We start from the raw sequence: 17,342 nt of genomic DNA on the forward strand, positions 1-17,342 counted from the left end.
GAAGAGGGAGGGGCGAAGAGAGAGGAAGACTGTGATTGGGGTTTAACAAACTCTCTTCTTTCTCTCTCTCTCTGAGTGTTGTTGATTTAGAGGTGAAGTAAGGACATCCAGCCTGAGAGCTCTCTGACCTCCCCGCACCCCCAGTGAAGTGACTATGAGTCGGCTGGGCTTAATTCTCTCTAAAAAATATTGTTGTGTATGTTTATATTTATTATACTGAACAGTTAAGTTCAGAGAAGTCACTTGTAGTATAAAGCGGTTTAGGTTATTGTAATTCTTTTTTACTTTGTAATCTGTCATATATCAACTTCCATGTTGGTCAGAACTGCACCCAAGTTTTTCACTGTTGCACTTGTGTATATGGTTGAGTGACTTTAATAACTTTAATTTAAGCATTATATCTCTCTAAACTGTCGTAAATCATAGATAGACACCTATTCAGTTCCACATTCTCAAAGGGACAGTTGAACCAAAAATGAAAATGATTTAATAATCACTGACCCTCATGGCATTCCAAATCTGTTTGACATTCTTTCTTCTGCAAAACACAAAAGAAGATATTTTTAAGAATGTTGGTAACCAAACAACCCATTAACTTCCAATGTATGACACAAAACCAATCAGACATATCTAAAAATATCTTTTTCTGTGAGCCACAAAAGAGACATACAGGTTTTGAACAACATTTTTTGGGGGTGAACTAAACCTTATAATTGTGACATCATTTTTTAAAAATGTGAAACAACTTTCTTTTACACAAACCAGTACAATGTATGAATGTATTTCCAGAACAGGCATGAAGAGAACAATCTGTTCAACAACACAAGTCACATAATAGGACATACAATATTTATTTAGGAACACAAACAATGATAAGTTAATTATCAGGTAGTCCACAAATATTGTGGGAATGGTATCAATACAGTCAAACAAGGGAAAACATACATGAAAAACCATTAAGGAACATGTGACCCCAAGAGACAAGTTTCATCAGAAATTGGTGTAAACGAAAAATAAAAACTACAATTTAAGGTTACTGATAGCATTGCTTCTTGACAAATGTTGTTTTCATCCGAAAAAAACAATAATTTGACATTAAAATATGCATTTCCAATCTATCCTTTTTAAATAAATGGCAATAGAAAAGCAGATGCAGGGCTTGCCATGAATTAAAAGATCGCTCGCTCCGTCTATAACTGATAATGAGACAGAATTCCCATAAAGTGTTCATGTAGAATTTTCCCCCAAAAGCAAGAAACTACAACATATGATATACATAAGAATACATCATGCAAAGTGGCAAGTCTGCTTACAAACATGTATAGTAGTCTGGTTTAATGTAACTTTTAGCATCTGATTAAACAACCCTATACAGCTAACCAGCTTGCATCCCCCATGCCCCCTCCCCAAAACGTTGAAATAAAACCTTCAACATTATAAAATATCCAAATTGTTCTGTCAATCCAGAAAACAGAATCAGTTTTCAGGCCAAACCTTACAATCTTTAAAAACAGTGAGTTACTGCGTAATGGATAATGCAAAGCGTGTATGTAAAATCCAATTCGAAAAACTATCCTAGTGAGATTCCCTGATTGGTTGAGTCATGTTACCAGTGAGGTACGAAAAGTCCCATTATTCAATGGGAAGAGGAAATGTAAATCAGACAGACTTGATGTTTCAGAGTGCACAAGCGTCACACACCGTACGTGTGAATGCTTGTGATGAATACTATTTAGTTAGAAACCGCTAATCCACATGCAACGTCAACTCTCGTAATGAATGACAGGTCTTGCATAAAGAAAGAACACCAGATGAAAGAATAAAAAGTAACGTGAGAAAAGTTACTGCCTTGGGTGCTAGACGTCCATCAGTCAGAAAATAGCAGAAATAATCCATGATCATAGTCCCATATATGTTAAACTATTTTTTTTATTATAGAAAACCAAACTTCAGTAAATTTCAGTTGCTCTCTTTCTTCGCAATACAATGTGCGTATGTTTCCTTTCTTGTTAACTTTGTGTTGGCTTTCTATCCTCTTCTGAAAATGTCCATGTTGCTTAGTTATTCTTGGTGTAGCTCTCTCCCCCCTCCGTGTTTGGTGAGTGAGAGAGAAAAACGAGTGCCCCTGACCCTCACCAACCCTCTCTAAACTCTCTCCTCCCAGGGAGAGAAGGGGGCCGTGTAGTCCTGGCCCTCATCTTTCGGCATCCATGGCGACGCTGGCCTTCTGTTCGGTTGCTGCTTGCTGATTGACAGCTGAGGGCCAGCCTGGGGGAGGGTGGGCTTGTTGGTGGGAAGTCCCCTGAGTCCATAAGCCCTGCTGGTTGGGCACAGGTGGGGTCATGCCCCAGCTGACCGGAGGTGGAGGGGGTGAGGTGGCCATGCTGGGACTGCTGCTGCTGTTGAAGCTCTCCGAGGCTTTGAGTCGAGAGAACATGGTGAGGGCGTCGGGGAAGTTTGGTGGCGTTGCCGGTGTGTTGGCGGGAGTACACATCTGTAAAGCAGAGGATGGAGAAGGAATCACAAACGAGTTCTTCGATAGCACACACATTTCTTTAAAACATCTTATTGTGCACAAAGCATCAGGTTATTTCAAACACAAGAAAAACATGATGAGGTTTTACCGGATCATGATGGCAAGAATCAAGATACTGAAGCATCCCTATTTAAACCCTATGGCAAATAAAAAAACATTCTACAGTGTCAAAACTGAATTCTGCTTGTCCCCACGGATCACTCCGACATTCCCTCCCTTCCTCCGCATTCCTTCTCCGTTTCGATCGGTGCTCTTCTAACGGTTCTACTTCCTGTTTCTCATCTGTGCCTGGCATCACCCGATCTGTCTTCCTCTGTGCCCCATTCGCCTGCTTTATTACCTCGATGACCTCCCCATTGTCCTCTCTGAACCGGTTTGTTCTCTGTCCACAACAATTCCCACATTTACTGATGTACACAATAGGCCTCGTGAGAGCCCCCCCCCATCCTGCAGTGTTTTCGGCTGCAGGACAACATCATCAAAATAAACACTATTTCACAGGTCACCGTAAGAATGCCTGGAGCAAATTTACAATCTGGAGTAGCAGATTACAAAAATAATAGCAGATTAAACAAACACAATGGCTTGTGTATAATGTAGGGTTGTTAAAATGTGCTGATTTTGTGCGATTATTTTAAAAAGGTACAAAAATCATTTAAACTACCAGCAATTAGATTAATTTAATCATGGCCGGCCAACCAACCCTTACGTCAGGAAATGTGAGAAAAATGTATCTTAAATTACACAACAAAAATAACAGATTGTTGTTTCGCTCGACATTTTTATAGTTCTTGTACAATTCTGTGGCGCTAATTATTGTGATCATTTTTATTTTCATGTAGCATCAATGTTTTAGTGTATATTTAGCTCGAGTAAATTTTGAGCTTGTATCATTAATTACGATATAGGTATATTGCAAATAAACAAAAACTGTACAAATTTTCACATATTTACATTTTTTTCCAATTGTCACTCTCAGAAAATTCTAGAAATTTTCTAGAAATTTTCTAACTCATTTTAAAATAACTGTTATGGTAAACTGTTGTCTTGAGCTCAGTGTTACTCCAGTACCTTGTCATTTCTGCGTACGAGAAATAATACCGAAATGTATGTGAAAATATTTTTTAGGTTTTATTTGTGAGAACCGTCAATGGTAAAAAAAATCAGCATGTTAAACTTCATGCAAATTTTTTTTCATTTGTTACATTGCGTTATGGATGCAAACACAAAAAACATTTTTCAAAGCTGTTTTCAGACTTTTGAAATGAAAACTTCAAAACATAGCATGAGGTGCTGAACAATAGCAAGACAAAATGTAAATACTTCAGTCTGTGTACACTGAAGATAAAAAACACTGCAGACAAACTTCACAAACACATCCTGTTTGACAGACCCTTAAAAGGGACAGTTCACTCAAAAATGAAACTTCTGTCATCATTTATTCACCCTCAAGTTTCTTTTTTCCGAATTTCTTTGTTCCGATGAACCCAGAGAAAAATATTTGGAAGAATGCTTGTAACCAAACAGTTCTTGGCCACCACTGACTACCATAGTAGGAAAAATTACAATGGTAGTCAAAAGTGCCCCAGAACTGTTAGCTTTCCTACATTCTTCAAAATATCTTCTTTTGTGTTCAACAGAACAAGGACATTTATACAGATTTGGAGCAACTTGAGGGTGAGTAAATGAAGACAGAATTTTCATTTTTGGGTGAACGATTCTTTTAATATATCTCAGACAGAGTTTTTTTTTGCTGTGATATTTCCTGGTGTGCCCTTGCACAGGTACGAGAAATATCTCCATATTGTCTTACAGCTGCAATCACGTCTGTGCTCTGCATCGCATCTTGTCAGCAACCTTGACTCGTGCCGGCTGCAGTTTATATTGACCCGTCTGTAAGAAAATCTCTCTAAAAACCGCCACAACCACCCCACTGTGGATGTCAAAAGTCTCAGATGGACCTCTGTGACCCTAGATGGATTTAATTCACAACGGAAGTCTCAGAGATTATACGTACATGCTTGTGAAATTTTACACACTTTAAATGCCATTGAAGGGACCCCTCAATGTAGGAAAGGGTCCGACCAGCTGCTACAGATGCAGAAGAGAAGGTTAAAGGTGGCCCTCGAATCAAAAGCAGATGCATCTGCGGATCCTTCGTAATATAAAAACACTCACAAAGCGCACTTCAAGAGGTGCAGTGTACATAACAAGCATGCTCGGGCCGACAGCTGGGTTGCTATGGAAATATTTTGGTTGGGAGGACAGATCTGATGATGAGAAATGAAGTCAAGAGTTGGCGTAGAAAAGCAGGACCTGCAGTGATCAGTCCAGTTCACTTTGGCATGGGCAATTCCAGCATTATGGATGTGACATTTTTAGTCAAAACTTATATAAATATAAGTTTATATTATACTTATATAAACAGAGAATGTATTTATTATCAATATATTGAACCATCTGTCTAGATTTTACTAAACCTCTGCTGATAGTCCAGACATAAAAATGTAGGCTGTGCACAAGTTTTCTGTTTTATAAAACGTAAATGTGTTATGGACGTGACAACACATTTCGTAGGATTTCTGTGAATTAAAATGCACAAACCAGAAGCAAAAATACCCAACAAATGGTCTTCACAGAGCAAGCATAAAATAATGATATTTACATTTTCATGTGCACATTTATGAAAAATATGGATGGTTATGAATGAAACAATGTTTTATGGACGTGACAAATAGCCCTAAAAATGGCTTACATAGTTGTCTATTCACATTAAGAATACAAAACTGATCTGTGTCTGACCCTGGAGACTTTTGAGTTGTTTGTCTGCTTCAATGCAAGACAAATTACTAGGGCTGGAACAATACATCATGTAATTTTTATGCTCGGTTTCGCAATGAAATACGGTTAAATGCCACCACATCCGTAAGCCAGAGGGCGCTCTCGCGCGGAAACTCCAAATAATGGGCCACAGAAGAAGAACGATTTACACATGTACGCTGCGTCTGAAATCACATACTGTGACAGTACGTACTGATTTTGAATAAGTACCTACTTATCCGCCGTTAAAACAGTACATTCTATATAGTATGAGTGGGAGTAGTATGAATACATTTCGGACATACTTGCTGCATCCGAAATCGTATACTGTGACATTACGTACTGAATTTGAATAAGTACCTACCTATCGGCCGTTAAAACAGTATGTTCTATATAGTATGAGTGTGAGTAGTATGAATACATTTCGGACATACTGCGTCCGTCATGTTTCGTGGTCATGTGACCCGTATGCTCTTTGACCTATGACGTATTAACAACAACCTAAACGTGAGCGTTGATAAAAACCGAATTTAGTCACGAGAAATTCATTTATTGGCACTTACATTGAAAACGGACGTCTGCCTTAAAGTTTTCCGCTAAATTTATTTAATTTTGTAATTTGACCGTTGCTAAGCTCCCGTGTCATCATGGGATAGAGAAGAGTCCATCCGAACCACACTCACGAATCTCGGCGGAAGTAGTAGAATATCCGGGTATTTCTCGCCTACTGTTTTTTTGCATAATGAGGTTTCGGACATGCTATTCATGACTCATACTCATTTTCGCCTACTATATAGTATGGAAAAAAGGGATTTGCAGTAGTTCCAGAAAATGCCAATGGGCTAGTTGCACGAAGCCACCATATTAGATATCCGATCAGCGAGTTTGGGCAGGCTTGCTTATTTCCAGTCATATAACACAGTATGTGAAAATAAGGATTTTTGGCCGGCAAATATGAGCGTTTTTTTTTTAGGTAAAAAGAAGAAACTGATATATCAGTGATATGACAGAAAATCCTCTGTACATTTCTGTGTACCACGTAAAGCCCATGTTTGCCGGCCAAAAATCCTTGTTTTCACATACAGTGTAATACGACCGGAAATAAGCCTGCCCACACTTGCTGATCAGAAATTTAATATGGTGGCTTCTTGCAACTAGCCCATGGCCATATTCTATCGCTGTTCTTCAAACCTTTTCAGGTATTTTCATGACAATAAAGTACATTTATAAAGCTGATGTTTGACGAGTGTTGCTTTTTCAAATGCATGTTATAAACGATTCAATCTCGTAGTGATTTTAGATAGAGCACAGCAGTACTTCCTACTGATCAAAAAGCCGTAGTTCACGGAAGAGTTGTGCATAAAACACAGAATCGAAGCCTTTGCTATTCAGAATCGATTCTAGACAGGTATAAATCAAGCGTAGCGTTAGTTCTGGCAGGTCACGTGAGTCTAGCTTGCATCAGCCGATCACATCAGGTGCAGCTAATCAACGTTAACCAATAGTCATACAACACACACTAGACTACGTGTTTTCACACGTGTATCGATTGCTTTGTTCCGAAACCGGGGGTTAAATCACTACAATATTGAAATTTATTTTAGTTCTGTTCGCATTCACAAGGGAATATTTCCAAACGGACCAAACTTTGTTAATAAAAGTCACGTGCGAGTAAACTCTCCTTCGATTGGTCAGAGTGTGTCACGATTGAGGAGGGAAGAACCCAAGTGCAGGCAGTGGCAATGAAGGGGTTAACAGATTTATTAATACAAAACAATAAACAGAAACAAAACACCCACGAGGGGGTAACGAGGACACGACTAATGTATAAAAAACTAAAAACAAAACACTTCCCTCGATGGGGCAAAAACAACAGGACAAAAATAACTAAAATATGACACGACACAACGTCTAATAACAGGCAGGGTACAAGCACAAGAAAACTCAACACAAGGCACAGAGAACACTCACGTGGAGATGTACGGGGCACGAACGGACACGCATACAAGCACAACAAACGTAATCCAAGAGCACAAGACAAAGAAACATGAGGGCATTTATAGGCAAGACAAACGAGGGATAATTACAAAGGGCAGGTGAGGAACATTAGTGTGAAAGTGATCTATTAGTCAGATATGGTGACCCATACCCGAAATGTGACCTCTGTTCATTTAAGTGAACACACCCACAGCAAGTGGTGAACACACATACACCCGGAGCAGTGGGCAGCTATCACTGCAATGCCCGGGGAGCAAATAGGGGTAAGGTGCCTTTGCTCACGGGCACCTCAGTTGTTACCCGCCGGTCCTGGGAATCGAACCGGAAACCTTCTGGTCACCTTCTTTGTCTCTAACCATTAGGCCACGACTGCCCTAAGACACGAGAGGGAAGCAATACATGAAACAAGAGGGGCGGGCCAATGACGAGACACGAGAAAACACATGAGAAGTAAAAAACATCAACAACTCATGGCTTTCTCACATAAAATCAAAGGCTTTGTCATGGCTCTGCCACAGGACCAAGAAAAACATGACTAAGTGAGGCAGAGCCATGACAAGAGTGCATCTGTTTATTTTCCGGCCGGTAACGCGAGTGATAATGAGCGTCAGCTGTGCGTTGTTAGGAAGCATAAAAGGAGGAGAAGGACGAGAGAGAACCAGGCCTGGATTTTATGTTATGTTTTATTGTGTTTGTGTGGCCGGCAGTCGACTGTGAGGGAGCTGTCAGCACTTTACTTTCGTTTTGTTGTTTGTTTATTTTATTAAAAGTTTGGTTTAACGTTCGCCGGTTCCCGCCTCGTTCCATCCTTACTTTGAACATTGTTACAGGGAGCCATTAGCAAAACAATCCCTTTTGACGCAACTTTACATAATTACCCATCATACATTGTGATACAGTCTGGTTCATTGGTCCGTTGGGTCGGATGGCTTTCACACGTCTACCGAACCGCTCCAGAGTTCGTTTGCAATCGGGTCGAGACCACCTTGTTCAGGCGGGCTCGGAGCGATTGTTTTGGGGCGGATCCTAGCGCGATTGCAGTGTTCACATATGCCTAAAAGAAAAGAACCAAGAGAGAAAACGCACCAGGTTCCGAAACAAACCCTTATGTGTGAAAACGCCCTAAGTTGCCTTTCTTTGCTCCTTATCAGCTGCTCAATCGTGCTGCACTCAAAACCCATCTCCATCCCCATCTCATCCATATCTGCACGTATCTGTCAGATCATTTAATTTAATCCTGTTACGCATCATGAACTGTTCTGGTTCCCCAGGTGGGGGGACATGTATTGCTGCGCTCCCGCTCTGTCCATGCAACGCTGCATGGACGGGCGGAGAGTTTGCCCAGAACAGTTTCCTTCCGCCAACCTTAAATATATGCTATTGTTTAAATATTTGACGACAGTGGTCCTGACAGAATTAGTGTGAATCGCGATACATCATCCCCAGCCTTACAAATTACACATCTGTGACGGGTTCTGGTCACATAAACAAACATCGTTTTGCATCAACGCTGTGGTTTCAAGATGGAGGGTTGTGCGTGTTTAAACATCTCCAACAAGGATCTATGAATGCGGCAGAAACACGTTGATTCAAACACATCAAAGCTTGCTCAACTGAAATTCAATCTCACTTTCATGAGCATTGTGGGGCATCAGGAAAAAACTTGAGATCATTAACCTGCTCTTTACTATTATTCTAACAGCCAGCGGAAAAGAAACAAGCAGTGAAGGTATTTATGGCTTTTGCTTGACAAAATGTTCCTCTTTAATTCAGCTACAAGTTACATCGAAAAAGACGCAAGTTTTCAAATTCTTTTCGGCTCAACGCATGACGCAATTGACCACTCCAAGCACGTTCTAGCACAACCACTGTTTCGCATCTACACGTGCACACATAAACGGATGACTAAGGGCTGGAATCATGGAAAGAAGCACATTGGCGGACAGTGTACGTAATGTAATGACAAGGTCTGTAATGACATAATTGATGGTTCGCTATAGCGTTCCATTGAAAAAACAGGATTTTGCAATGATCTGATGGAAGTGTATCTGTGAGTTCATGAGAGAGAAGCTGGGAGGTGTTGCTAAGCAGGCAGACGATGCCTTTAGGAGCTGCTGTCATTTTTAAAACAAAAAAAGCACTCATTTGTATTCACACGCTGCAGACCTTTCATCCTGCAACAAGAAACAAAGTGGGCCTTTCTGGTGTGCTTGGTTCAAGTGTTTGGACATATGTAAGCAAATGATCTCTCAGTTCCAGGTTTGCTTATTAACTCGAGATTGTTGACATAGTACAGCTGGATTTAAGAGGAAACAATAAACCGTTATTTTCTGAAAATTGTGGCTGGATTTTACGCTTATGTTTAAATCAATGAGGTGGGCCCAATGGTTAAAGTGTTAAACAAGTGACAACATGTGTTGATCGTAAAATCAGAGCATTTTGAGGGGTGTCCAAGTAACAGACACCTTGGAGAGTTATGACGTTTTCTGTCCAAGTACATTCAAGCCTAAATTTTATGTCCTGGAGGTAATTCACAGGAGTACACGAAAGAGGCTCTAGCAATCTTGGTGTAAGGAATGCATAGTACAGCTGTACAAGTGAAAAAATATGTCTGAATAAAACACTCTGGTACCCATACTGACACTGAGCTTTAAGGCCAAATGCTCCAAATAGCTATGCCACCTAAAAAATACAGTTTGTCATTATTGTTTTATTTTATATATTGGTATTTTGTAAAAATATATATATTTGTATTTATTGCAAACATAATAACTCTGAATACTGCTGTACATGACCCTTTACAGTATTTCTTAACTTTAAGTTTGTACTTGTTTCACACTATCTAACTGTCCCACTTCCTCAATTCACAGCCTCAACAAACAAGAACACCTGTTCTCTTTTATTTATGACAAATAGGCCATCAAGATAAGACACTTTGTCCATAGTTTTAATCAAACTGTTATTCTTCCACCTCTTTCTGAAAGGTGCAGGCAATGGAGGTGTATCCGAGAATTACAATCTGACCAACTTTTGAATTTGTATGTCAGTTTTAGAGAGCTTTTTCTTAAGCCACACCCAGGAACAAACCACAGTTAAAGTTACCAGAAGTTATACCTTCCCTCTTAGCCCCCATGCCAGGAAACCAGACTTTTGTGTTCTTCCATGTTAAATCCTGTATTAATTACTGTACTTTAACAAGCGGATCACTGGGTTCATTACTGGGGCTGACTTTGAGGTGACTGCATGGTCAAAGCGTCACTGAAATGACAGGGACAGAATTCCTTGAAAAACATGCACGTTTCTCAAAAGTTGTGCAAAAGTATTTATTAAATCTATATCTTTTGAAAATCAAGCAGGCAGCAGTTTTAAAGTCTAATCATTTGCATTCAGTTGAGATTTCGAGATTTACATGCTGGCTTCCATAAATAATAACTTAAATTCAGCTTACATCATATCTGTCAAAGCGTGTTATAAAAACAATATCGTAACAATAATGCAGACGATTATTGAACGTAACATGGGTATGACGCATATTTCTCAATGTCTACGATAGTTATGGCCTTGTAACGAGAGATGTCTTTTATAAAACAATACAGTAAATAAATGACATTCATACCATGCCCGGATTGGCAGACTGCATTCAATTTCCATATTAGTCATAAGCAATGCATGATTTTAACAGTTAGTAGAAAGAAAGCCAAAACGCAGAATGAATAAAGACATGTTTTTTAAAGCCAAGTGTTAAATGTCACGCTTGCATTTTCATATAGCCCATATCCATTTTAATGGCTTCGGCCCAGCGTGTGAATTATGTGCCAACATGGTCAGCGATAACTGTGTGACTGCAGCGGAGGAGACGTCACGCTCTTGTCAAGCTTTTTGAGCCTTGAAGCAGAATCATGACAGACCCACGTGTTTCATGTGGAGAAGGGTAAATTTGGCCCTTATGGCTTGCCATACACTCTCTCCGGTCTCCTCTCTGTTCCTGCCCTCCCGTCTCCTCATTATTGCTCGTTTATTGTTTCATGCCCTTCACCTGTTACCCTCTTGATTTAATCCCTTACTTAATGCCCCTGTGTCTTCTGTCTTGTGCCGGATCATTTTGCCTTGGTTGTCCCTTGTCACCCTCCCAGTTTGTATTGCTGTGTTATCTAGTTTAGTTAGTTGTAGTTTATGTCTAGTGTTGTATTTAGTCTCGTCTAGTTTAGTGTAGTTAGTCTATGTTCCTTTTTACCCTTCATGTTAATACCCTTGTTCTGTTATTTTACCCCTGCGTGGGTTTTGTTTTGTCTTTATTATTAAACGTCTTGTGTTAACCCCTTACCCGCTGTCTGCGCCTGGGTCCTCTGTCCTTGTTCCCTCACCGTTCCTGACATTTAACATTACATCAATTGCTTTGTCTTGGTCCTTGCCGACTTGCCATTGACAAATGATTGCTGTGTGCAACTTATTGGTAATGGCACTTGACCATCATATTTACATGGAGAATAAACAGCACTGCACAGATACACTTGCGGGACGGCTAGCTGCCAAAACATTACATGACATTTTAAGTTCAAGCACTATTACCGTCAATCATTTATTTCTATATGAGCCTGAATGATGCATTCCTGCAACCAAATAGGAGTCAATATGAAACAAACGACACCAAAACACACATTTGTTTTTGTACACCATTGACAGGGCTCTAGACTAACACTTGAGAGAGGTGGCACTAGTGTTGCTTTCGTCAACGAAAATTATGACTAAATATGGTCGTCAACGAACCTTTATCACGTGACGAAAACGAGACGAGACGCAACGTAAATGCTGGTCATGTGACGATGACTATAATTAACTGTATAATGCAATATTGTTGACGAATAAAAACGAGACTAAATGTGGTTTACAAAATAAAAACTATGCTACAATGTCTCTTCATTTTCGTTGACCAAAACGAGACGAGACGAAATGTTATAACGTTATTTCGTCTGTTGCTTTAACCTAGATGCGGAGCGGAATCCTGTTATTTAAATGTCATCTGGCTGTTCTGCGTGTCTGAGTGAATTACGTGCACAGTTTAACATACAACACGAGTGATGGTCGAGGATTTATCTGCGTCTGCTCCGTATGAGGATATGAACACATGAACTTCATCTCCTGAGTTGCTCTGAGAGTTTATTTTACGAGCGTTTACTGTTTGAGTGAAGCTACCAGCAAACACAAAAACTCAAGCGTCTTCCCAAAGACCCGTCAAAATAAAAGTCCCCTTAAATTGAACACTCAGACAAAAAATACTTTAGTGAACTATAATAACTTTAAACCTCTCTAGCTCCAGTGCTATGTGCAAAAAAGTCTGCATTAATTCACTGCATTCTGTATGCTACTACAGGGCACTGAGGGCAGTCACTCTTTTCCTGTTGGTTCTTTGCAATGCTGGCAAATGTAACCTTCCAGTTGACTTGCGAAATCACTTCCATTTGTTTTATTAATAAAGGATATTGATATTGATTGTAATAGTCACACAGCAAGAAAAAGAAAATTTGTATAGGAAAAATATGCACCGAGAATTGTTTTATCATCGCATCGCAGCCCTCTGAATCGTAATCGAATCACATCGTGTCGTGCCTAGAGATTCCCACCCCTACCGATGGCCGTAAATTCAAATCAGATGTCTTCCGTGTCTGGAATCGATGTATTCTGAGTCTACAAGGTAACAATAATATAATAAGATAACCTTGTTTGAAATGGGTTTGGCTAAAAGAATATTTTGGTTTCGTCTATGCTACTAGGTACTTATACTATATTGACTGGGTTAAATAGAATTGCATTACTAAAAAGAGACTAAAATACAATTTTCATTGACTAAAACTAGACTAAAATGTCATCAGTTTTCGTCAACTAAAACTAGACGAAAATAGTCATGGATAATTCTGACTAAAATAAGACTAAAATGCTAAGACTTTTAGTCAACTGAAACTTGACTAGACTAAAAAGAGTATGAACGTGACTAAAACTAATAAAAACTAAAATGACAGCTTGACACAAAGACTAGACTAAAACTAAAATTAAAACAGGCCGCCAAAAACAACACTAGGTGGCACTGATGCTACCAAGTTATTCAGTTGGTGGCACCAGCTCTTAATTTGATAGCACCAGAGTCGTGGGGTGGGATAAGAAAAAAGAATCACTAAAACTTCATTAAAATGTATTTAATACATTAATAAATCAATTAGAAATTAATACAAATCATTGTTTATGATTGAATTATTTTATTGTATATGTACACTCTCTTTCAACACTTTACCATATTTAAAGCACATCTTTCTTAAAGCTACTTTCTTCCTTTATTTGTTGTGAACAACTCCTATAAGAGAACACAATTCCTTTAATATCAGTGAGTGTTTTTGGGCCCGTCCTTTGTTGTTTGATGAACATTATAAACAGAGATCTTTATTATGCTGCTGCCCCTTTAAGAGCTCGCGCAATATACTGGAATGATCAATATTGAATGATCAAAAACAATGATCTATAGATTTTCAATGGGATGAGCATCACATGCATTTCCTTCAGTGGCTTTCCCCAAAACCGTTTCACATCAATAAACCTCTAACAGTCAAAAACATTGAGTGAACTGCTATCTGAAGAATTGCACAACTGTGTGGACTACTGTGTAAATAACAGATCAAAAGATGTCAAATGTGTAATTACATAATTATTATGTTATAATGTAAAATTGTATAAGTAACACAAATCATATGATACCCCAGAAATCCACCACAATGTGCATTTCAACATAATACATACATACATACTACTAGGGCTGTGCAAAAATACCGATACATGTAACTATCGCAATATATATATTTTTTTCGATAGTGATACCTCTACTATCGATATTTTTTTTAAATCATGTCATATACATACGGCCAAAAGTAAGTGGAAGCGAGCATGGCGAAAATTATAAGAACGCTTCAAGCTCTCAGAGCTGATGTGTGGGTGTGCTTTGGTTTTCAAAATAAGTAATGGAGTAATGAGTTATATAAAATAATGCTGTTTGTAGGCTTCGCAAGTCATGACACAAGTCACTTGGCTACTGAAGTGCATTAGACAAAACGTTTATTAAGAAAAGTAACAATGAAATGTATTGTGCTTTCACGGATGTGACACCAGCACATTTACAGCACGGATGAAGCAGGGGTTTTACACTGCCCATGTTCATTGTTTTAACTGTAATGCACCACAACAGCCAAGTGACTTGCGTGACCCACCTTATTCCCCTGTGCTACCCACCTGAGGGGCGCAATCCACAGTTTGAGAACCCAAACCTCTGATCTAAAGGTCTATGCATGGCACATCATGGCCACTCTGCAGAGGTAAGGGATGTTTTTACACTTATCCTTACAGAAAACCACCGGTGGTGCACAGCATGTTGTATTTCTAGCTCTACTTTTTACATTTTCTATTTAAAGTATTGCAATATATCGCTAATGCAGGGCTCGACATTAACGCTTGTCCGCTTGTACGGGACAAGTGAATGTTTTGTATGGGCAAGTGAGAGAGAATTTTACTTGCCCGACCGGACAAGTAACTTGAAAAAAAACAGTGAGACATATACGTAGAATAATAAGAATATAAGAGCTCAGAGCTGCGTGTTTGTGTGTGACAATAATCAATGCGCATCGCACTGAGTGCATGTAACTACATGCGGACGCGGAATCCTGTTATTTAAATGTCATCTGGCTGTTCTGCGTGTCTGAGTGAATTACGTGCACAGTTTCACATACAACACGAGTGATGGTCGAGGATTTATCTGCGTCTGCTCCGTATGAGGATATGAACACATGAACTTCATCTCCTGAGTTGCTCTGAGAGTAATTTATGTGGACAAATATACCACTATTGTATAGTAAAAAAGGAAAAACACAGAACTTAGAAATATTCAAACAAATTTAGGTAATCTAAAAATTTAACTTACAAAAAAAAGTTAACTTACAGCCTTAAAACTAATAATAATTACTGCTTGCCTTTGTTTTATAGCAGTCACGGAGAGTAGGCCTATAACCAAATTCAGGCGGCCAAAGCGGACACTGGTTAAAATGCTTAGAAGCAAACTTGACTAATCTAAATCCGAAACAATTATATTATATTATAATTCAAATGAAATATCATCTTTGGACAAGTAATTTTTGTACTCGGACAAGTGAATGACAAATTTACTTGTCCGAAGGACAACCACGTGACAATGCTAAATGTCAAGCCCTGGCTAATGTGTATCGTATCGAAATACATAACAATATATTGTACCCATCTATCGTGATATGTATCGGGAGGCACTTGCCAATACACAGCCCTACAAACTACAATACAATGTTTCTTTTTCTGCAAGAAATTAACACAAATGATAAAACTTTTAAGTTCGTTGTTTGGAAAAAGAGAAAACGTTAACCTTGTGACCACCGTTTAATTTATGCGTCAAGACTGAATGCTGTCTGTCTAGGCACACTACAGTAATAACAGTGAACACAGCGCTGTGTTTATTTCTGGAAGCCCAGTCCGTCTCTCCGCAACATGGCCGACGCTATGGCTACAGCTTTACATTGTTATTGTTTCGGCCAAACAGGCAAAGCCACGATATCAACCCAACACGTATATTCACACAACATACACAAGTCATCGTTAACATGCTTTTATTGAATCAAGTATAGGCTACACACGATGGCTTTCGTACTCACCATTTGATGATGGTGACCGTAAGGAATATTTGTCTCTTGAAAAAAGGCACTAAGGGCTGTCTGTAAGTGAGAGAGGACAACACAACATTACTTTATAATAATAACATTAAAACACGTGTTTTTCTTATTACAGACTGAGAAACTTTAAAGGGTTTACTCTTCTTTTTTTGCGAGCAGCATGGTTGTAATATGTGGATGAACTTGGGATAAAAAAGACCGAGCATTGTGTCAGATATTTCTGCTGGTGTGCAGTCTGTGTATGTAACGTAACGTTATCTGTCAGCAGTCATCTCCATTGCATAATAGCACGCGAAGCTAGTACAATGTGTCACGGGTAATATTAATAAGGATTATAGTATTTAATCTGGAGTAAACTCTAATTGGATAGTAGACTATCTCTCGGATGCGCATTTCTCGTTTGTTAAGATATAAACATTATTAAGTGTCGTTTTAAAGCAAATAAAACACAAGAAGACATGTCTTTAAATTTGTAAGGAAAAGTACAACATCTGTAGTTCATTGCTGTTAGTCGTAAATCGCAACTACAGGCTACAGTATGTGTTGCATTATATAAACAACGCACGAGTTTAGGCATGGTGTGCTCTCCGCTGCGTTTACCTCAAACTGCCAATGTGCCGCTTGCAAAAGCTGTTTCGCCTGGTCTGCGGCACATCCAGCTGTCAAGACGAACTGGTTTATCATAACTTGGTGCTTAAGTTCATCCATATTCGCCGTTGTTTGTTTCCGAGCCACGAGCAATAGCGTTTCACCCGGGATGGTATTTTTGAGATGTAGTCTCTCGGCTTTTCTCTTTCAGTCGTCCACCATTACAGCCGGTTGAGCAAACACAAATATTTACTGTATGAGCGCTGGCGTAAGGAGCGCCAGATGATTGACAGCGCACCGCAACCAATCAGAGCGGCGCATGGGTCATGGGAATTGTATGCCACGGGAATCCACGTTTGTTGTGTTTCTGATGACAGCGCTTTACTTTGATACACAAGTCAAAGCGCTCGATGTGAATGTTTACGATTTTGTTTGTACATTGTGGAATTACCTATTTTAAATCTGAAAAGCGCATATATTAACTGCATGACGTTAATATAAGTACGCGTTGAAGTGGCTCTTTAAACATCGGAACTACATATACCGTCATGCAATGCTTTGTTTGTTAAATTCTAGAAGGCAGAATTTTATGAATGACGGCCTCTCCCGTCCAATTCCCATTCGAGCTATGCCGCTACCTTCCCAAATATGGTAAACAAATCTTGCAA

The 17,342-nt window shown here is 39.2% G+C and overlaps 1 protein-coding gene across 1 annotated transcript; it reads right to left on the reverse strand.

Moving 5' to 3' along the window:
• Positions 1-835: 835 nt before the first annotated feature.
• Positions 836-16,940, reverse strand: ubald1a (UBA-like domain containing 1a). The gene is given in 4 exon segments (XM_057357756.1): positions 836-2,311; positions 2,313-2,494; positions 16,069-16,128; positions 16,687-16,940. Coding segments are annotated over 4 exon segments (516 nt in total). The 5' UTR covers positions 16,795-16,940; the 3' UTR covers positions 836-2,145.
• Between the last annotated feature and the right edge of the window lie 402 nt (positions 16,941-17,342).

This window comes from Triplophysa rosa, linkage group LG18 (genome assembly GCF_024868665.1).
Source record: "Triplophysa rosa linkage group LG18, Trosa_1v2, whole genome shotgun sequence".
In the NCBI taxonomy this organism is placed as follows: Eukaryota; Metazoa; Chordata; class Actinopteri; order Cypriniformes; family Nemacheilidae; genus Triplophysa; species Triplophysa rosa.